Source organism: Coregonus lavaretus (assembly GCF_964263955.1).
Source record: "Coregonus lavaretus genome assembly, chromosome: 35".
Classification (NCBI taxonomy): domain Eukaryota; kingdom Metazoa; phylum Chordata; class Actinopteri; order Salmoniformes; family Salmonidae; genus Coregonus; species Coregonus lavaretus.
In genome coordinates, this window is record NC_140022.1 from 1,569,920 (window position 1) to 1,590,932 (window position 21,013).

At 44.5% G+C, this 21,013-nt stretch overlaps 3 protein-coding genes across 5 annotated transcripts; 2 read left to right on the forward strand and 1 right to left on the reverse strand.

Annotated features, from left to right (window-relative positions):
* Positions 1–88: 88 nt before the first annotated feature.
* On the forward strand, positions 89–10,298 carry LOC311109802 (alpha-taxilin-like; the record flags this gene model as incomplete). 2 transcript variants are annotated; one of them, XM_084152797.1, is made up of 10 exons in its annotated part: positions 89–199; positions 1,535–1,802; positions 1,970–2,061; positions 2,400–2,570; positions 3,000–3,194; positions 5,064–5,183; positions 5,603–5,677; positions 6,033–6,125; positions 6,944–7,039; positions 7,199–10,298. In XM_084152797.1, 10 exons carry the CDS (start codon positions 89–91, stop codon positions 7,478–7,480), a joined length of 1,503 nt encoding a protein of 500 aa, XP_084008923.1. In that variant the 3' UTR covers positions 7,481–10,298. The 2 variants fall into 2 exon arrangements, with proteins under 2 accessions (XP_084008923.1, XP_084008924.1); XM_084152798.1 differs by lacking the exon at positions 89–199 and adding an exon at positions 643–759.
* Positions 10,299–10,769: 471 nt separating this feature from the next.
* LOC311109807 (histone-binding protein RBBP7) lies at positions 10,770–16,161 on the reverse strand. Its single transcript, XM_084152803.1, has 12 exons — positions 15,949–16,161; positions 15,430–15,574; positions 14,781–14,929; positions 14,067–14,240; positions 13,754–13,869; positions 13,268–13,428; positions 12,834–12,960; positions 12,534–12,611; positions 12,210–12,286; positions 11,979–12,036; positions 11,553–11,663; positions 10,770–11,379 (listed from the first exon to the last, which is right to left on the reverse strand). The coding sequence occupies exons 1-12, from the start codon at positions 15,962–15,964 to the stop codon at positions 11,311–11,313; spliced, it is 1,281 nt and encodes a 426-aa protein (XP_084008929.1). The 5' UTR covers positions 15,965–16,161; the 3' UTR covers positions 10,770–11,310.
* Positions 16,162–16,180: 19 nt separating this feature from the next.
* LOC311109799 (uncharacterized protein) lies at positions 16,181–20,915 on the forward strand. 2 transcript variants are annotated; one of them, XM_084152794.1, is made up of 11 exons: positions 16,181–16,440; positions 16,658–16,746; positions 16,970–17,039; positions 17,126–17,234; positions 17,448–17,534; positions 18,017–18,055; positions 18,223–18,335; positions 18,763–18,976; positions 19,089–19,144; positions 19,281–19,390; positions 19,534–20,915. In XM_084152794.1, the coding sequence occupies exons 1-11, from the start codon at positions 16,397–16,399 to the stop codon at positions 20,712–20,714; spliced, it is 2,112 nt and encodes a 703-aa protein (XP_084008920.1). In that variant the 5' UTR covers positions 16,181–16,396; the 3' UTR covers positions 20,715–20,915. The 2 variants fall into 2 exon arrangements, with proteins under 2 accessions (XP_084008920.1, XP_084008921.1); XM_084152795.1 differs by lacking the exons at positions 16,181–16,440; positions 16,658–16,746; positions 16,970–17,039; positions 17,126–17,234; positions 17,448–17,534 and adding an exon at positions 17,573–17,788 and having other exon boundaries at positions 17,957–18,055.
* The last annotated feature ends 98 nt before the right edge of the window (positions 20,916–21,013 follow it).

A 21,013-nucleotide genomic window follows, 5' to 3' on the forward strand; every position in this document is an offset into this window, starting at 1 on the left:
AAATGACTTTCCTTAATGAAAAATACAGACAGATTATGCTACATCCAGAGGGCTGTATAAGGAAGGGTTTTGTTTTGGTCTTCAGTTTATGCAACGTGACCATCGGGTCAACCCCCCCAGTCATTATATATTGCGTCACATCATAGCGACACACTCCGGTGCCAGGGACAGAGTCGATTTAAACAGTAAAAACATTCAGGTACAGTGTGGTACTTTTACGCCCTTTTCGGTGTTTCTTGTTTCACAAAACCTACACAAATTATGTCTGTATTTCTAAATGACATGTTACAGTCAAACAAAAGAGAGCGCCAAGTGTTATAAAAAAGTGTTATTTACTAAGGAAGTCCATAGGTTGCCAGTGGCAGGTTGTTAGCTTAGCATAAGTTAGCACAGTGTGGACTCACGCACCTGCAAACCCAAACAGTTTGCTAGTTATTGCTTGGTGGTATTTGTGTTCTACACCACGGTCAATAATCCCTACATCAATCAATACTTGATAGTAACCTGTTGACAATTTCGTCACATTTTTCTTGCTGAGTTGAATGTCACTGTTGGATTTGTTACTCAGCTAATAAGCTAACCCACCGCTAGCTCGTGTCAAAGCGAACTACGCTAGCTAGCCTAGCATACCAAAGGTTACTGTGACTAACGTGATAGCTATGCTAAATAAATTTAGCAATGTGGCTAGCTAGCTACATCCATTAGCTTTAGCGTAGTCGATAAATGGCGCAATGTTTTACTTTCAGAATAGGTAACCAGGTAGGAGGTTATTAGCTAACACTAATTGTCTAGCTAGTGCCTGCTAATAATTTAATATCAAAACTAGCCAACGTTGTGTACTTGTTTTATTGCCACCACTGTGTGGCAAATTTACATATTTGGGTGTCTAATATTGATTGAACTATAACGTACGAGTGTTACTGCAATAGCGGTGTTTAGGCTACATCGTTTTAACGTGGTCCTTCACTTGTGTTCAGTCGGATAATTATGTTCACTTCGGTGTCCGGGTGACCTAAATCAAGGGAATTGAGGGGTTCCTGTGCTGACTCATGTGGCGGGTCCTTCTGTTGGTACTGTTAGGTCGAGCACGGTGATAATCTTCAACTATCTTCTTAAAGGATTCTATCCCTTCTTGATTGTTGGGGGAACTGTGGTCCGGTGTTAAATTAATCTATTAATAACTCTAACTACCTCTACTGCCAATGCTACCCTAGTTATTAGAATGATGTGACCTTTGGTCAGATCGGAGTAAAAGGTAAAGGTGAGGACCTACCTTGCCCTGCTAGAGTTGGTGCCTTGCTAAACAGACAGTGTGTGGTTGCTAACTTACTGTCTCATTACCTCAACGTTTACAAATAGTCTTGAAGCTGTTAATATAAGTGACACACCACTGACAAGATCAGTGAATGATCAAGTATGAACAGGTTCTGTTGATGAATTGAATCAATGCTTACTCACATGGTCAGGTGTACTCAAATAGTCCGGTGGATACACCCCCAGATATTTCACTGAATTGACTTTTCCTCTTTTGCAGTTTGGGACCAATATCATGGAGGCCACAGGGTTCTGTGGGATGGAGGTGGCGACTCGGGGGCTAGTGGGGGGATCTGGCAGCAGCTCCCCTCCAGAGCTGGACAGCCCAGGTTGCCAGGAGCATGTGGGGGTGTTTGAGCTGGTCAGTGGCTCCTGCAGTGAGGAGGTGAGAGGGGAGACTCCAGGGAGAGAGGACTGCCCCCTGGACCCCAACAATGCTGAGCTAGACCCAGGCAGGGGTGGCAAGATCAAGGACCAAAAGGGATTCGGTAGGTTGACACGAGACTCTGTCGTTGCCTTTCTAAAGTGTGTGGTAATATAAGGAATCACTACACTGCATGCTATTATGATTATTTTTGCCAAGTTATTGAGAATGCCCATTCCTCTTCAACCATGGCAAGTGGCTGATCTCATCACTTGTGGTGTTTTGTAACAGGAAAAGAGGTTCTCCTACTGATGCAAGCCCTGACCACTCTAGCCTCCCCAGAGGAGAAGCTGGCCGCTTTGTGCAAGAAGTATGCTGATTCGGTAAGCGCTGGAAGCCGCCACACGTCTATGCTGCTTTAAGTGATTATTTGCATGTAAGAGTAGTTAATTAATTGCTGTGGGCCACTGCTAGTTGATAAGCTAACATGTTCATCCCTGTTTGCTTTTTGAGTTTGTATTCATTAGGGCACGCCGTAGCAAAACTATTTTGCAATTTCTAATTACACCAGTCCAGGTAGTTTTCATCCATTTCGTGCCTAATGAACACTAAACAGGTCTCATTTGAGTCCCTGTTCAAATGGTGTTTAGGGTATTACTACTCCGATGTGTCCTGTGACAGCTTGATTGACTGACTGACTGATTGTTCGAATGATTTTCAGCTGGAGGAGAGCCGCAGTATACAGAAGCAGGTGAAGGTCCTGCAGAAGAAGCAGTCCCAGATGGTCAAGGAGAAGATTCACCTGCAGAGTGAACACAGCAAGGCCATCCTGGCACGCAGCAAGCTGGAGAGCCTCTGTAGGGAACTACAGAGACACAACAAGACCCTCAAGGTAGGTTGTGAGGAGAGTCCGTCACACAGCAAGTCAGTTAGTGGCTACTGTATGCCTATGTACTCATTGAATTAGATATAGAATCATATAGGACCTCTGTGTGTGTCACATTTTATTCATCACATGCTCCGAACACAACTGGTGTAGACTTTACAGTGAAATACTTGCTTATGAACCTTTCCCAACAATGCAGAGTTAAAAATAGAATCCACAAGTATGGAGCTATATTCCAGGAGCACCAGTCACATTCAGGGTTGGGTTCCATTCAGGTTTCAATTCAGTCAATTCCGGAAGTGAAAACGCCTCCTAGAAAACATTTTTATGAATGAATTAAATTTCAATAGAATTCATGAATTGAAAACAGAATTGACCTCATCCCTGTTACCATTTTTTTTTGGAAAATTTAACGCTTGCCGTCTCCCCTGTCAGGATGACAACACGCAGCGGTCCAGGGAGTATGAGGAGCGTCGTAAGGAGGCCACCCTTCACTTCCAGATGACGCTGAACCAGATCGAGGTACAGATGGAGCAACACAACATTCACAACTCCAAGCTGCGCCAGGAGAACATGGAGCTGGCCCAGAAACTCAAGAAGCTCATCAAACAGTACGAGCTCAGGGAGGAGGTAGGCGGTCGAGGCTGTACCTCTTTCTACCCTCTATCTTTGTCTTTTTTTTCGCACGCGCACACTCTCTCTCTCTTCCTCCCATTCTCTCTCTCTCTGTTTCTTCCCCCATTTCTCTCTATACCCCTTCTGTCTCTTTAGGCAGGTGCCTATGGCAGATGCAGGCCTACAACATGTAGGAGAAATCTGATTGGTACTCTGATTAGAGGATTACTGCATGTTTCAACACTTAGTGGGATTTATTCAGGATTTAGTTTGGAATTGCCCAGATGGATGTTTTTTACTAGGTGTATTTTTCAGCATGTTAAATGCATTTAAGAGCCTCTGGAAATCTGACTGCACATTGACATGGTGTTCTGCTCTGGCCTGTCTGTCGGTCGGTCTGTTCCCAGCACATTGACATGGTGTTCTGCTCTGTCCTGTCTGTCGGTCTGTTCCCAGCACATTGACATGGTGTTCTGCTCTGTCCTGTCGGTCTGTTCCCAGCACATTGACATGGTGTTCTGCTCTGTCCTGTCTGTCTGTTCCCAGCACATTGACATGGTGTTCTGCTCTGTCCTGTCTGTCTGTTCCCAGCACATTGACATGGTGTTCTGCTCTGTCCTGTCTGTCTGTTCCCAGCACATTGACATGGTGTTCTGCTCTGTCCTGTCTGTCGGTCTGTTCCCAGCACATTGACATGGTGTTCTGCTCTGTCCTGTCTGTCGGTCTGTTTCCAGCACATTGACAAGGTGTTCTGCTCTGTCTGTCTGTTCCCAGCACATTGACATGGTGTTCTGCTCTGACCTGTCTGTCTGTTCCCAGCACATTGACATGGTGTTCTGCTCTGTCCTGTCGGTCTGTTCCCAGCACATTGACATGGTGTTCTGCTCTGTTCTGTCTGTCTGTTCCCAGCACATTGACATGGTGTTCTGCTCTGTCCTGTCTGTCGGTCTGTTTCCAGCACATTGACATGGTGTTCTGCTCTGTCCTGTCTGTCTGTTCCCAGCACATTGACATGGCGTTCTGCTCTGTCCTGTCTGTCGGTCTGTTTCCAGCACATTGACATGGTGTTCTGCTCTGTCCTGTCGGTCTGTTCCCAGCACATTGACATGGTGTTCTGCTCTGTCCTGTCTGTCTGTTCCCAGCACATTGACATGGTGTTCTGCTCTGTCCTGTCTGTCTGTTCCCAGCACATTGACATGGTGTTCTGCTCTGTCCTGTCGGTCTGTTCCCAGCACATTGACATGGTGTTCTGCTCTGTCCTGTCTGTCGGTCTGTTCCCAGCACATTGACATGGTGTTCTGCTCTGTCCTGTCTGTTGGTCTGTTCCCAGCACATTGACATGGTGTTCTGCTCTGTCCTGTCTGTTGGTCTGTTCCCAGCACATTGACATGGTGTTCTGCTCTGTCCTGTCTGTCGGTCTGTTCCCAGCACATTGACATGGTGTTCTGCTCTGTCCTGTCTGTTGGTCTGTTCCCAGCACATTGACATGGTGTTCTGCTCTGTCCTGTCTGTCGGTCTGTTCCCAGCACATTGACATGGTGTTCTGCTCTGTCCTGTCGGTCTGTTCCCAGCACATTGACATGGTGTTCTGCTCTGTCCTGTCTGTCTGTTCCCAGCACATTGACATGGTGTTCTGCTCTGTCTGTCTGTTCCCAGCACATTGACATGGTGTTCTGCTCTGTCCTGTCTGTCTGTCTGTTCCCAGCACATTGACATGGTGTTCTGCTCTGTCTGTCTGTTCCCAGCACATTGACATGGTGTTCTGCTCTGTCCTGTCTGTCGGTCTGTTTCCAGCACATTGACATGGTGTTCTGCTCTGTTCTGTCTGTCTGTTCCCAGCACATTGACATGGTGTTCTGCTCTGTCCTGTCTGTCTGTTCCCAGCACATTGACAAGGTGTTCAAGCACAAGGAGAAGCAGCAGCAGTTGGTGGATGCCAAGCTCCAGAGGACAGCTGAGCTGATGAGAGAGGTGGAGGGGAAGCAGCAGAGAGAGAGAGACTTTGTGAGTCCCACTGCCATGGGTCATTATTCTGAAGATGTTCTAGATGGCGACAAATAACTGGAGGCCTGTGTTCCATAGGGCACACAACTGAAAACATTTTATAATATAATATGCCATTTAGCAGACGCTTTTATCCAAAGCGACTTACAGTCATGTGTGCATACATTTTTACGTATGGGTGGTCCCGGGGATCGAACCCACTACCCTGGCGTTACAAGCGCCATGCTCTACCAATTGAGCTACAGAGGACCAATTGGAACTTAAAATGAGGTCCAGGTGCCTAATGAACACAACCCAGGACAGAGTATTTGTTTATCTCTGTAATAACTGGAAGTGAGTGACAGTTAGTAGTCTGTTTGCATTGATTGAATTGGTTGACTGTTTGTCAGAAGTTGTGACCATTTCCGTCTCCTGTTCAGCTCCTGAAAGACGCCACAGAGTCCAGACATGAGTGTGAGCTGATGAAGGAACAGGAGACTCAGCTCAAACAGCAGGTAGCTAGCTGCCTTTTCTTTCCATGTTCTGTGTCAGTCCGTTTATATTGATGGGGACTATGTTAATATGTTTATATTGATGGGGACTATGTTTATATGGATCGTGACTGTATGTTATGACTGAAATGTTATGTCCGGAGACACTTGAAACCCCACCTCTTTAAGGAATAACTGGGATAGGATAAAGTAATCCTTCTACCCCCCCTTACCCCACCCCAAAGAAAGAAAAAAAAAAACATATTGTAAAGTGGTGATCCCACTGGCTATAAGGTGAATGCACCAATTTGTAAGTCGCTCTGGATAAGAGCGTGTATGCTAAATGACGTAAATGTTAAAATGTATCTGTGGTTTTTAGCTCTCTCTGTACATGGACAAGTTTGAGGAGTTTCAGACCACTCTGGCGAAAAGCAACGAGGTGTTCACTACCTTCAGACAGGAGATGGAGAAGGTTTGGAACAAAATATTTAACATAAAACACCCTTGTGTTTCTTTGGTATATAGCTGGAAGGATTTAGATATGTAGACCTCTCTATAGCTGGAAGGATTTAGATCTGTAGACCTCTCTATAGCTGGAAGGATTTAGATCTGTAGACCTCTCTATAGCTGGAAGGATTTAGATCTGTAGACCTCTCTGTAGCTGGAAGGATTTAGATCTGTAGACCTCTCTGTAGCTGGAAGGATTTAGATATGTAGACCTCTCTATAGCTGGAAGGATTTAGATATGTAGACCTCTCTATAGCTGGAAGGATTTAGATCTGTAGACCTCTCTATAGCTGGAAGGATTTAGATCTGTAGACCTCTATAGCTGGAAGGATTTAGATATGTAGACCTCTCTATAGCTGGAAGGATTTAGATCTGTAGACCTCTATAGCTGGAAGGATTTAGATCTGTAGACCTCTATAGCTGGAAGGATTTAGATATGTAGACCTCTCTGTAGCTGGAAGGATTTAGATCTGTAGACCTCTCTATAGCTGGAAGGATTTAGATCTGTAGACCTCTCTGTAGCTGGAAGGATTTAGATCTGTAGACCTCTCTATAGCTGGAAGGATTTAGATATGTAGACCTCTCTGTAGCTGGAAGGATTTAGATCTGTAGACCTCTCTGTAGCTGGAAGGATTTAGATCTGTAGACCTCTCTGTAGCTGGAAGGATTTAGATCTGTAGACCCCTCTATAGCTGGAAGGATTTAGATCTGTAGACCTCTATAGCTGGAAGGATTTAGATCTGTAGACCTCTCTATAGCGCTGATCTTTCTTCTGTTCTCCAGATGACCAAGAAGATCAAGAAGCTGGAGAAGGAGACGACTGTGTGGAGGACCAAGTGGGAGACCAACAACCAGGCTCTGCTACAGATGGCTGAGGAGGTGATGAGAAACCCTTCCATCTTACTTCATCATTTACAAATAATAGCAGAGATTTTTTTATTGTACGGTCAAATTTCACAATGAAGTATCTCAACGAATGATGTCACTTAATGATAGAATATCTGATGTTGAATGTGGTTTACTGTTTGTCCTCTCCAGAAAACATTGCGGGACAAACATTACAAGGGCCTGCATGGGAAGCTGGAGCGCCTGGAGAAACTGTGCCAGGCCTTGCAGATGGAGAGGGACGACCTCACCACCAAACTGGGAGACCTACAGTCAACAACCACGGAGGAGGAGGAGGGGCCTCCAGACCCCCAGCCCAACCAGGAGTCTACCCAGGATGAGCTCTCTCCGCCTGGGAGGGGGGAAGAGACACAGCCCCCTACTACCCCTGAACTGGAGCCAGAGACCTCCACAACAGAGCAACTTGACAACTGAGCCACTAACCACCTCTGGCTTTTTTGGGGGTATATTTGAATACAGTAGATCTTTTTTTGTGTGATAGAAAGTTATAATTAAGATTAAAATGACTGCATTATTAACGATGAATATAGTACTTTTTGCCCTGACTACATTGTAACAGTGGGCTTTGTGGTGAGCACTTAGCTCCCCCTTTTTCTACCACATTTGTATTTTCTTAGACGATTGTCTTCAGTCACAGGGTTGTTCAGCAGCTTTCCTGTGGTCAGTCACAGGGTTGTTCAGCAGCTTTCCCATGGTCAGTCACAGGGTTGTTCAGCAGCTTTCCCGTGGTCAGTCACAGGGTTGTTCAGCAGCTTTCCCATGGTCAGTCACAGGGTTGTTCAGCAGCTTTCCCGTGGTCAGTCACAGGGTTGTTCAGCAGCTTTCCCGTGGTCAGTCACAGGGTTGTTCAGCAGCTTTCCCGTGGTCAGTCACAGGGTTGTTCAGCAGCTTTCCCGTGGTCAGTCACAGGGTTGTTCAGCAGCTTTCCCGTGGTCAGTCATAGGGCCGTCTCTCCATTTCCTCTACAGTCTGACGCCGTCTCTTGGCAGATTTCTTCCATTTAAAAATCGATATTTTGGAGCTGTGGCATTGTAGTCAGATTAAATCAATTTTTTGGAACTGATATTGTAGTCTGATTTTAAATCCTGTCATATACATATTGTTGAAGAAATTGCTATATTGACGGAGCCTTGTTGCATCGTCGTGACTAACTGAATCTTGTCTCTGTCTAGGAACAGAAATAGCAGGGCATTGCACAGTAGAATAGTCACAAACATACAACGTTTATCTCAGAGCAGGGTCCATAGATGTATAATTACTAGAACGGGAGTGCCCATTTCAAGTCAACGTAACAAATTCGGTTGACTTGTATTTCTATGGATGGGCCATATCAGTCCTTGGGTTGTCATGATTGGGTCTATTGGTTTTCTAATTCCTCAGAACTGGTGTACAGTTTCAGTCCAGTCTCCTTGACTTAATGAGGTTTACTGTAAAGTTGAAACCCTGTAAACACACTTTGAAGCACTGGGGAACATCCTTGTCCTTTTAACATAGGAGACTGAGTCTGAAGGGTTAAATATGTTCTGCTTTGACCAGGCTGCTATCCAGTCAACACACAGCACAGTCAGTCATTGTTGGTCTGTGAGAGAGTTTCACTGGTTGACAGTTTCTGCAGGAGGACCCCTTGTTTAGATGCTGCTGCAGCTACAGGCTTTCCTGGTTTGTAATTCCAGTAGCCTGGCCCCAGATCTGTTTCTGCTGTCTGGTCCAACTTGACCATAGGAGTTGGAAAACAGCACAACAGACCTGGGACCAGGCTATCATTCCAATAGGGCCAAACTGTTCTCCAGCTCTCCTTAAAACCACTAATTCCATCTGATGGGGGGGGCATTCGGTTCAATTTACCCAATGGTTAAGGGCTCACTATGTAATTTTACTTCTGTGTGTAATCATTTGGTTGAAGAAGTCAGTGGGGCACTTTACTGCAGACATTGTGGTAATTTAGGGTTATGTGCCAGACCAGTGAACATGCATTTATATGCAGACCAGTGAACATGCATTTATCTGGGACGTAATCTGTTTCTTGGTCTCCAAATCGGCTTCTTTCTATTCCTTATGCCGGTGCTTTGTTGAGACACAAAATATTGGCAAAAATGTTTTATTTCTGGAAACAAAACATTTTTTAGTTGGATTTATAAGGTGCCTTGTCATCTTAGATGTTATACTGGAAAAACAGGCAATTGTATTTTAAATTTTTTACCAACACTCTGTACTGAATACCTATGAATGGAACGTATGTCATTCAAGCATTACAACTCGATGCTAACCTTCAATAAGAGCTATTAGGGATACTTGCCGACAATGTGAAATGTGTGGAGTACTATGAATGTAGTTACGGTAATGTACCTGAATGTCACCCATGTTGCCAGTCTCTTGTAATGAGAATGATGACGGTTTTGGCCCCAGGTCAGAGTTGTGTTCATTATGCATCAAGAAATGAATTGAAACTGGATTCAATAACTAATACCTGTTCCAATAAGAAACACTGTTTCCAGCTGTGAAATATTGAAAACGTTATCTGATGCGTGTCCTAATGAACACTACCCAGGTTCCCCTAATGGCCTGATCACCCTGTCATCTACCTAGAAACCTCAAACACTGATATCACCAGCTCAGACTTTTAGATTGTCTGTCTTTTTTGTTTTCTCGTCAACTTGATATTTGTCGTAAGGATTTCATTCAGACCACAGCCCCTGAAGTTCTTCTAAACGTTCACGGCTTTGCAGGAAAGTGTTAAGATGGGTCCAAGCCACAGTTTGGGGGGTGGGGGATACAATCTCAATGTTACAGTATCTTAAACCCCCTCTAAAGTCTTTAATCAAGTTGAATACTTTACTGGGTAATCTATTGATTTGATGGGTTCATGTAAAGATGCCACTAGAGACCAGGCCAGTTGGTACTACTTGCATTTTGGATGTAGCCTAAAGCCATCTGCTTGGGCTATTATGCCAACTCATTGTCATGTTAATGTCTGGCTTGACAATGACAGCAATGAAGTAGACTGGCACTCAGGCTATAGTGGATGCCCTTTACCATCGGTTGTGATGTCTGCCACAGTTAAACTCAGGTTATGCAAGACGTCTACCTCTGCAGGTGAGAAGAACTGTGAAAGCGGAGTGAGTTGAATGTTCAGAAAGCTTTATATGAGCCCACATTCCCCTTTACGAGATTGTAAAATGTTCTAGTCCAGTCTCTTGCTTTTCAATAAAAAAAAACATTTTGTAGAATTTTCCACACTTGTGGTTGTAGTTTTAATTTTCCTAGTTTGCTATATGTTTAAATTGTTCTGTTATGAAGGATATGTGTTAACTTCACTTCTAGGCAGTATAGACACCTTGCCTGGCTTCCCAAACTCCTTGCTCTGGCCAAACACTATGCCACGGCCACGTTTTTCTCCAATGAGTCTGGCTTGGAGTACCTCCAACGATTCCTAGAACGCAAACACATTCTAACCGTTCTGATTGGTCCCAGAAACCGATGGGTTGGACCAGTGCCAGAACAAGGATAACACAATGTTTAGAAAATGTGTCATTGGCTTTGATACTCATGATCCAGTCGCTGACATCACCACAAACGACTTCAACGATGGCAGCCTCAGACTGAAGTATGTAGCGAACAGCGCAGCGGAATAATTCCGTTGGAGTCAGGCAAATATACACTAAACGTGTTCCTGGGAATTATAGAAAATAACAAATGCAATTAATTTAAAAGTTACAAAAATTATTTTTTTATTGCAATTTATGCCAGGTTATGCACAAAACAAAAATCCATCAAGGTTCAAAATGATTTAGTCACCTGCCGCAGTCAAAGCAGAAACAATACCAAAGGATATCCTTATTTAGACAGGTGGAAAAGAAGCCCTGCTTTACCAAGTGCATTTGTTGACGACTGTCCACCTGCATGGTTGTGGCATTTCACTCAGATGAGATTCTCCTTTTATAACTGTTCAATACACTTTGGGCCAGCTTCCTGGACACAGAGTGCCTACTAGTCTTGGACTAAGAAGCACGTCCAATTGTGAATATCCATTGAACATGCTTTTTAGTTAAGGACTACGCTTAATCTGTGTTCGGGAAACCAGCCCTTTGTACCTGTAAGGGCTGCTTGATCAATATATCAAACCAAATCCAGAAGAATGCTTTATATGGGAAACAATGTCTGTCAGGTCGAGATGGAGGCTACAATGTGAAATACTGTACAAGAGGAGAGATGCACCAGGAGGTGGGTTGGGGTGGAGTATGTGGTTACGACCCTTGACCCTCCAGCTCTGAAGCAGGGGTGTCTGGCTCCTCATCATTATAGATGTTCTCAGCCTAGAGAGAGATGGAAAGTGTTACATCAGTTAAAAAGGAGTTAATTACTTTAACTGATTAATTGGAACAACACATTTAGACTGCTTTTGAATTTGCTTTAGGGGTCAAAAAATGATTTCCTGAAAGTGTGGAAGCAAACGTGGTACTTTATTTATCGCCGACAGTGTCCTCACCATTTGCCAAACCTGCATGATGTTATCCTCTGAGACGGAGCAGATGACCCAGGGCTCGTTGGGGTTCCACGTGAAGTCAGAAATCTTCGCTGTGTGTCCTCCATGGATGAACTGACGAGATAAAACCAGTCCACAGGATGAGTAATATGCCTAAATAAAACCTCCCTACAGACCACCTCCGTCCCAGTCGCTTCTCCTTGTATTGCTGTTTATTTAAAAGCTTAGGGGTAGGGTTTCAAAACTCAACTTTCCCAAAAATGTCCTGGTTTCCCAGAAATCCCAGTTGGAAGATTCCTGGAATTCTGAAAGAATAATCCAATTGGGATTTCTGGAAATCCAGGGAAGTTTGGCGAAAGTTGACAAGTGTTTTGCAACCCTACTAAGGAGATAACGGTCATAATTGTGGATGACGTGTCCATCACTCACCAGCAGTTCTGGAGGTCCGTCCTCTGCATCCTCAGCAGACTGTTCCTCTCCGATTTTACTGGGGACAGACAAGACCAAACCATTTCAACTACTACACCAATATTATCATCATCCTATCAGCCTACAGTGTTGAGGACACACCGACTTGACATTTGTTTCTACCTCTTGAAATGTCAAAGGGTATACAAAAGGTTAGTTTAGTTAACATGCTCTGTTGTCTTCGGTCTTTACCTGAGATCCCATACGTTGAGCCTTCTATCTGTGCCGCTGGAAGCCAGAATGGTTTCGTTGTGAGGGGACCATTGCACCTGCCAAAGAAGTCAGTAAAGCACTGTCAGTGCAATAAACTCCAGCTCAGCACAACGTCTACGAGGGACACCAACACAAGAGAGATGTAGGGCTCACTTGAAAAAGAGATGTAAATCTCAATGTGACTACCCTGGTTAAATAAAACAGTTGAACGAGACACCAACAAAGCCTGGTAACTTATCCAGACTCCCAATTCAATTGATTCAGAGGGATTGAGAGTATTGTTTACTATTTATGGAGTATTACCTGGAAGATTTCATCCTTGTGCGATTCGAAAGAGTGGAGCTTCAGTTTGAGGTTACGCAGATCCCAGAGAGCAACAGTCTGAAATGCAAAAGGAGAGAGAAAAAAAATAAACAGTTGGCAATGGAAAATAAATTACCTGAATAAATTAACATATTTTGGACTACTGTCCAGTATGAAATACACTTCTTGGTCGACAGTGATTTGTGACCCGACCACTTCATTTTCACCATTGTGCAGAACACTCCAGCCCTTGAGGTGAGACAGTGGACTGACTGATTATGTTTATCAAAAGATACAGACCTTGTCTGCAGAGCCGGTGGCCAGGATGAACTCGCTGTAGGGGTTGAAGGACAGACAGTTGACCTCTGCAGTGTGGGCATCCACCGCATGGCTAGGCTTGGACGTGTTGTTGGACCGCGTGTCCCAGCTGAGACAGAGAGGTCAAAGGTTAATTAAGGCAGGGGTTCCCAAACTCCCCCCCACTCTGGGCCCCCCTGAATTAAGGGGCAGCCAGTTAAGAAAATCAGATCCTTCCATCCAGTTATCAATTCAAATAAATGTATTGTTCCTCTGAGGGAACTTCTTGTGTGGAAAGGTCAAGGCTTCATACCATACATAGACACTGGATGTAATTATTAGTTACAGCTTGAAAAGTATCTTTGAGATTTCTTTATGAGAATACATTGAGAGAAAAAGAAAGAAGAGAGAGAGGGATAGAGAAAGAGCTCACACACATCATCAGTTTCTGGTCGTCGGCCACAGAGCCGAACAACGACTCGTGGAGCAGGTGCCAGGACACATCCTCCACCACTGCAGTGTGACCGGTGAAGATGGTTTTAGCATCCACTATCTTCCCCTCCTTAGGACCCGCACCGATGTCCCACAGGCAGATTGTCTGGAGATTAAACATTTCAGTCACTTCTTAATAATATATAGTAGTTCATATAGCATTTGTCTAGAACAAAAAAATATGCTTATTGTGTATACAGTGACGAGGCGAGTTTCATGTGAGGAACTGAGATTTGGAGCCAGATGAGAATTGGACAGTCGAGATTTAAACAATAGAATGCCTACGTAAGGAGTTGCCTTAATAACAACGCAAAACTTTGTTGAAAAGGCTTTTTCATTGTCAGTGAAAGACAATCTAGCTTGAAATTATTCAAATGCACAGGGGGAAATGATGTGCTGCTGGAGTGCAGACAGAAAAGACAGACACTTACATGGTCATCAGAAGCACTGAGCAGATTGCCACTGAGGTTGGGGTTCCAGGACAGGCCGTACCCTTCCTTCTGGTGTCCCCGCAGACGCAGGTCTGGGCTGCACTCACCACTGGGGTCTATGGGAAGGAGAGACATGATGGTAGAACATGTTAAGATACCAGAATTGGGTCAAATACATGTCAAGTTACTACTTTCAGGAACCAGATAAAACATTTTCCTGGTCGAATGCAACCGTTCCAAAAGTGCAGACTTTTTTTGTTTAGTTTTTTTAGAGCAGTGATCTATTTACCAGATTTGTATTGTATTGTCTTACCTGGTTTGGAAGGGTGCTTGGTGTAGTCAAAGACCAGTACGTCTGAGGTGGGGGTCTTAGTAGCGATGATGCAGGGGTTCTGAGGCATGTACCTGGCCCGGTTCACTTCCCCCTCGTGGTTTATTTTGATCTCAATCTCTATCTTTCCACTCACTGATCCAAAACCTCCAAATTCTGAGGAAGAAATACTGCATGTTCAGCATATTTTCTCAGAGATCTCTTGACTTATAATATTTACATTTACGTCATTTAGCAGACGCTCTTATCCAGAGCGACTTACAGTTAGTGAATACATATATATTTTTTATACTGGCCCCCCGTGGGAATCGAACCCACAACCCTGGTGTTGCAAACGCCATGCTCTATCAACTGAGCTACATCCCTGCCGGCCATTCCCTCCCCTACCCTGTAAGTGTCTGTCATGTGCGCCGCCCATGAGTCTCCCGGTCGCGGCCGGCTGCGACAGAGCCTGGATTCGAACCAGGATCTCTAGTGGCACAGCTAGCAATGCGATGCAGTGCCTTAGACCACTGCACCACTCGGGAGAACCGTATATATAGGGTCAGTTTCCCAGCCAAAAAAACCACTCAATGGAGATTGTCTATTAAAGCTCTTTTTAATCCAGGACTAGGCTTAATCTGTGTCCGGGAAACCAGCCTCAAATGTATCTCATTTTCTGTGGAGAAAGAAGAGAACGTACTACGATGAACATACCTGCTCCTTTTTCGCTGTCGTAGTGGGAAGCATCAAACTGGGCGTCGTCGTTGGGGACCTGTACGCTGGCAATCACCAGGTGATTCTGCTCATCTGACGTGTGAGTTCCCAGTACCAGTCGGTGAACCGCATAGTCCTTTCCCTCCGGCCTGCACAGGGAGACAGAAACATTAAATACTATCACTGTGTGTGTGTGTGTCTGAAATAGCACCCTATTCCCTATAGTACACTACTTTTGACCAGAGATTTATGGTCAAAAGAAGTGCACTGCATAGTGAATAGGGTGCTATTTCAGATGCACCCACTACATGGCAGAATAACGTGCTTTTCTAGACTGAACTAGAACGCCTGACAAGGAAGGACAGGTTGGTAGAGAGCACAACACATGTTCAGTATATAGCTAGGTTAGCACACATAGCTTATGTTGAGAAACGGCAAGAGGCTAATAAAAGCAGGAGCACACCCAGAGAACATTATTTAGTGTAGATGTGCTGACTAATGGTGAATAAACTGTAAGCTATAAAAACAAATAAAGAGAGTCGCACTCTCTATGTATGAACTCCCAGTCATTTATTGGGTAAGAAACCTTTCGGCATCACTGTACCTTTTTCAGGGTACAGGAACGGGGATGTGGCATTGGCTACTGTACCTGTTGACGTCTGGTAGCCACTGCACAGTGAGACTGGGCCACTCCAGCGCGTGTGTCATCACCAGGTCATAGAGAAAAGGAGTGTTCTTCTTCCAGATCTTATATTCTTCATTGATCACCCTCTCCTCAACTGCATCGTCGTACACTAGAACAGTCGAAGAAGATACTTACATTAGACTACAATGGACTTACACTGGCTTGGTAGTAACTGCGGTAACGTTAGGATTTACTGCATTCCTGTACCCTCGGGCCAGTTGTCCCTCATTTGCATGTTACACAAGCAAGCGGCCTGTCCATGTTGAGCTAGATAGATAGCAATTTATTTAGTTACATAAACTATTAGTTAGTTATCTAAATTCTCAATTTATGGAGCACAGACAGTAAACCCAGGCCGAAATTATGCAACTTGTGCTGGTTAGCATAGCTAGCTAGCTAACAGACCGCACTTTTCATTTGGCTATGCACCCAGATGCGCACACAAAGCATGCATGAAATGAACGGAGGCCATCAAATCCTTACCTTCTTTATCCGCCATGTTTGGGTTTCGGGGCTCCTGCAATTGTAGGTCACCCGTGGGTTTACCCGAAAGCAAGGTAACTAGGTAGCTATTTTATATTATATTATTCGCAAAAGGCCAAAACACAGCTGAATTTGTTGACCACTAAAATTCCCACTTTCTTTTATGCGCGCATCCGAGGATGGAGAGCACGGCGCATGCGTTATCACAACACTGTAGTAACGGAGCGTGCGCAGATATGACCAGGAAGTTCTTCATAATCGAACGTCTCAAAATTCATGCGTTATCGAAACATTTTCGAAGACAAATGTAAAGGTTATGGTGATAGTAAAAATGAACGGTTCATATGGTGCAAGTCATATTCTTTTTAAACGATTATAACAACGATTTCAAACGACGAGGGAAATGTTCAACTTTGACCCCTGACGAATTGAATGAGTTTTCTGTAAAATGGCAGCATGCATGCCTTCTGCGGTGTCTGCACCCTCATTGGGGTATGTTAAGATAATTGTCGTTAATCTGAAGTTTTATGTCATGTAAACTTGAAATTGTTTGATATTCATGGAGGTGACAAAGAATCACAACGCAGTGCTGCAAGCTAGCTAGTTATGTTCGTCAAGTAGCTAACTAGCAAGCTCGCAGGGACTGTGTTGACAAACACTTAATAGCTAGTAATTTAGACAACCCATGCCTTGTTATATTTCCCCACAGTCAAAAACGCAGGGCATCTTTGAAGAAGAAACAAAGAAGAAAACGAAAACGCCAAGCCCTGGCCAAAGCCCAAGTCAGAGAATCTGGTGGTATGTCACAGTGGTTATATATTATTATTTAACCTTTATTTAACTAGGCAAGTCAGTTGTGAACACATTCTTATTTACAATGACGGCCTACCAAAAGGCCTCATGCGGATATTATCTATACCACTAGCCAGTTGTTGATCAGCATAATTGCCGACGGCGACTATGTATTCTGAATATCTAATCATCCATTGACGAGCTCTAATTCGTCTCCCTAAACGCATAGAAAATGGAGAAGATGATTCTCCATCAGAGCAAGAAGATGATGAAGAGGAAAGGAAGGCTGAGGAAGAAAGGTAGCAAATATCTCTACAGTTATAAATTGATAAGCAATGGACATTTTTCAGAGTCTGTAATATTGTTCCATGTGTCCTGTATTCAGACAGCGACTAGAACAGGAGTGGCTGGAGAGGGAGAGACTGGCCCAGCAGGAATTCAGACTCCGGTGGGAGAGGGAAGAAACTGCAAGGAAGAGACAGGCGGAAGAGGAGGTACAGAACTGTTACAATGTAAAATGGCACCCTATTCCCTAAGTTTAACCCCCCCCCCCATGCTTCAATTAAATAATTACATTTACATTTTAGTCATTTAGCAGACGCTCTTATCCAGAGTGACTTACAGTTAGTGAGTGCATACATTATTTTTTTATTTTTCATACCCCCCGTGGGAATCTAACCCACAACCCTGGCGTTGCATGTCTGCAGGCGAGGATAAAGGAGGAATGGGAGGCCCAGCAGAGGCGAGAGGAAGAGGAGAAGGAACAGAAGCAACAGGAGAAGAGAGACAGAGAGGTGAAACGTGCACCAGGAGGATAAACACACAATGAAAAGCTACATATCCTCTTCCTTTTGTATTTGTATTCACACAATGGTTTTATCTTTTTAAGAAATATTACACAGTAATGTGTCTTTTGGTATGTGTGAAAGTGTTTTGCCTCAGACATCCACTTGTGTTTTTCCTTAACTGTGATACACGCAAAAACCTTAACTAAGATACACACAAAGAGTGACACAACTACAGGTCCGTGCTGCCATGGGACAAGGATGTATCTTTTATCTCTGGATTGGTTTCCTCATGTCATCTGGTTATTCTCATACTGCTCAGGGAAAAAATACACACACAACTTTGCAGTTCTTATGTATAGTGTACAAAGACATATATTTTGTGGCTCGCTTTCAACCACTGGTAAGAGATTCTTGACTTGCAGTAACAGATATCCAGATATGCCACTGCAGGTTTTCACCAGCCCATCCTATGTTTGCACCATTTATAGGAAGCTGTACAGAAAATGTTGGACCAGGCTGAGAGTCAGGTATGAAGAAACAAACCAAATGCATATTGCATACCAGGTTTATGTTTGGAAAGCTCTCTTGACTGTCTTTGATGGACAATTTTCTGTAAACCGGTTAGATTTTACACAAGGATGAGTTTGCAATTATTAAAGAAACAAACCTATTCTACGTCCTGTTTTGAGTGTAGCTGGAGAATGGGGGTCCCTGGAGAAACCCTGAGGCTCCAGATTTTGGCACGGAGCAAGACCGGGCTAACTGCCCCTTCTTCCTCAAAACTGGAGCCTGCCGCTTCGGCGACAGGTTGGTAATGGTTCTAAATCGGAAAGACATTTCATTAAAAAAATAATAATAATTGTACTATTATTATAATATGCCATTTAGCAGACGCTTTTATCCAAAGCGATTTACAGTCATGTGTGCATAAATGTTTACGTATGGGTGGTCCCGGGGATCGAACCCACTACCCTGGCGTTACAAGCGCCATGCTCTACCAATTGGGCTACATAGGACCACATTCTTATTTACAATAATAATAATTATTAATTTTTTAGCTAGGATAGTCCACCACCATTTTCCAGGGAGTCCTGGGAAGCTATTTCATATTAGTTCTCCTCAAATGACGCTCATCTTTCAGAATACTGCAGAGTACACAGTCATTTGTATACCATATTCTCTTTACATTAGCGTTCAACTAATGAACTCTTCTCTTGTTTACCTGATTGGTCAGGTGCTCTCGTAAGCATGTCCACCCCCCGTCCAGCCCTACTCTGATGATCCGGGGGATGTTTGCGACTTTCGGGATGGACCAGAGGTCACGGGACGACTATGATACAGACGCCTGTCTGGAGCACAGCGAGGAGGAGGTGCAACAGCAGTTTGTGGATTTCTACGAGGACGTACTTCCTGAGTTCAGGACTGCTGGCAAGGTGGTGCAGTTTAAGGTGAACATGATGATGCTGGACTGGAAGGAGTGCGTCAATGGAAATGAGACCTATCCACTCTGAGGGGCAATGAATCAAACTCCTCTCTCGTTTTCTCTCTCTCTCTCTTCAGGTCAGCTGCAACTTCGAGCCACATTTGAGAGGAAATGTTTATGTCCAGTTTGATACGTAAGTAAACTAAGCAACTTATGAAAAATGGTCTGTAAGTTTTGTAGGTGAAGAACCAACGGTGTTCCTCAATTCTGAGTAATCAAGTAGTGTATCTTTACAGTCTTCATTTTGTCTTTGCTGTCTGTTTCTTTAGCGAGGAGCAGTGCAGAGAGGCCTTCATGATGTTCAATGGAAGATGGTACGCTGGTAAACAGCTCCAGTGTGAGTTCTCTCCCGTCACCAGATGGAAGACTGCTATATGTGGTGAGTGAATGGAACAAAAAAGGAAATCTGAGAACTACAATACACCTACCGACACTGATTTTTACAGACTTATGCTAGTCATAAGTTGTGTATATTATCAATAAAGCCCCTAGTATTTGTTTGATCACGGTGTTCCTCCGCAGGTTTGTTTGACCGACAGAAGTGTCCGAAAGGAAAGCACTGCAACTTCCTGCACGTGTATCGTAACCCTGGAAACGAGTTCTGGGAGGCGGACAGGGACCTGCACATGTCCCCCGACCGGGGAGGAGGGGGTACCGGGTCTTTCGCTGGGGGCCGGTTCTCTGAGAGGAGTAACCGCTCCTCCTGGACTGAGAGGTCACAGAGCCGACGGGGGGAGAGGAGCAGGGAGAGTAGAATAGCCCAAAGGAGAGCCAGTGTTCAGAGTGACAGGTCCTGGATCAGTCGTACCAGTGCCAGACCCAGGTCGAGGAGTAGGGATAGAGATAGGAGGGACAGGGACAGGAGCAGGGACAGGAGCAGGGACAGGGACAGGAGTAGGGACAGGGACAGGAGTAGGGACAGAGACAGGAGTAGGGACAGGGACAGGAGTAGGGACAGAGACATGCGGTATGGGAGCAAGAGAGAGGGGCGGAGGGGTTCACCCACAGAGTCTAGTAGGGGGACGTCCCACAGGAGATCCAGATCAGCCAGCCCCAGAGAGTCCTCCAAGAGGAAGAGACATGGGAGCCTCAAGAAAACATCCCAAGAAGACAAGCAGCCGGCCGACGACAGCAGCGCCACAACTCCATCACGCCACAAACACTCCAAAAAAAGCAAAAAGAAGAAGAGCAAGAGGAAACGCAGGAGAGACAAAAATAATCAGTCGCTTGGGGGTCAGAGTTCATCTGCAGAGTCAGGGAATGAGAAACCCTCTCCAAACCTTGATGATGTAGACAGCAGTACCCAGACTCCTCATGATGTAGACAACGCTACCCAGGAGACTGCTGATGTAGACAACGCTACCCAGGAGACTGCTAGGGCAAATGCGATACTTAGTCTGTTGCCTAAGTGTGAGTCTGAGACTCTTGATAATGCAGTCACTTCAGACATCCAGACCCAGGTCAAGGAAGAGGCTCCCTGTTCACCTGTTGTCCCTTCTCCTAGCCCTGGGAATGTGGACAACATCACTCAGACTCCTGGGGACACGGACAACAGTACTCCTGAGGCAAACACACTCTCTCCAGACCTCCATAGTATCTTGCTCAAGCAGGAGTCTCCCTCTCCACCCAGTGTGCCTGAAGAGGAATGTGAACAGGAGCGACCTGAGACGCTGCCTGATTCCCCTGACGATGATGAACCATAGTGGAATTAAATGAATGTTCTCTATGGACTTCACTGTGACTGCTATGGCTATTTTGAAGGGTACACTTCTGTTTATGCATTGACTGATTTCATTTCAATGTTCACTGCTCAACCTAGCTTTCACGAATGTTAGTTTGTTCCAAATGTAAGATGTGACCATTGTGTAAATGTTTTTATACATAATGTATATTTTTTATTGCAAAAAGTAACTTGAGAGCATTTGCTCTTTGACCTCCAATTGAACCTTGTTTCTTGCACACACACTTGAGACATTTTCTGTTGAAAAAAGCAAAAGGCCAA

Bases quoted from the DNA above. Each gene is read 5' to 3' on its own strand.
- LOC311109799 (XM_084152794.1), top strand. From the start codon at position 16,397: ATGGCAGCATGCATGCCTTCTGCGGTGTCTGCACCCTCATTGGG. The intron at 16,747-16,969 runs GTATGTCACAGT...CTAAACGCATAG, and splicing joins CCAAGTCAGAGAATCTGGTG to AAAATGGAGAAGATGATTCT. The intron at 18,336-18,762 runs GTTGGTAATGGT...CTGATTGGTCAG, and splicing joins GCCTGCCGCTTCGGCGACAG to GTGCTCTCGTAAGCATGTCC.
- LOC311109807 (XM_084152803.1), bottom strand. The intron at 12,287-12,533 runs GTAATACTCCAT...CTTCTTTGGCAG, and splicing joins ACAAGGATGAAATCTTCCAG to GTGCAATGGTCCCCTCACAA. The intron at 11,380-11,552 runs GTGAGGACACTG...ATCTCTCTCTAG, and splicing joins TCATGCAGGTTTGGCAAATG to GCTGAGAACATCTATAATGA.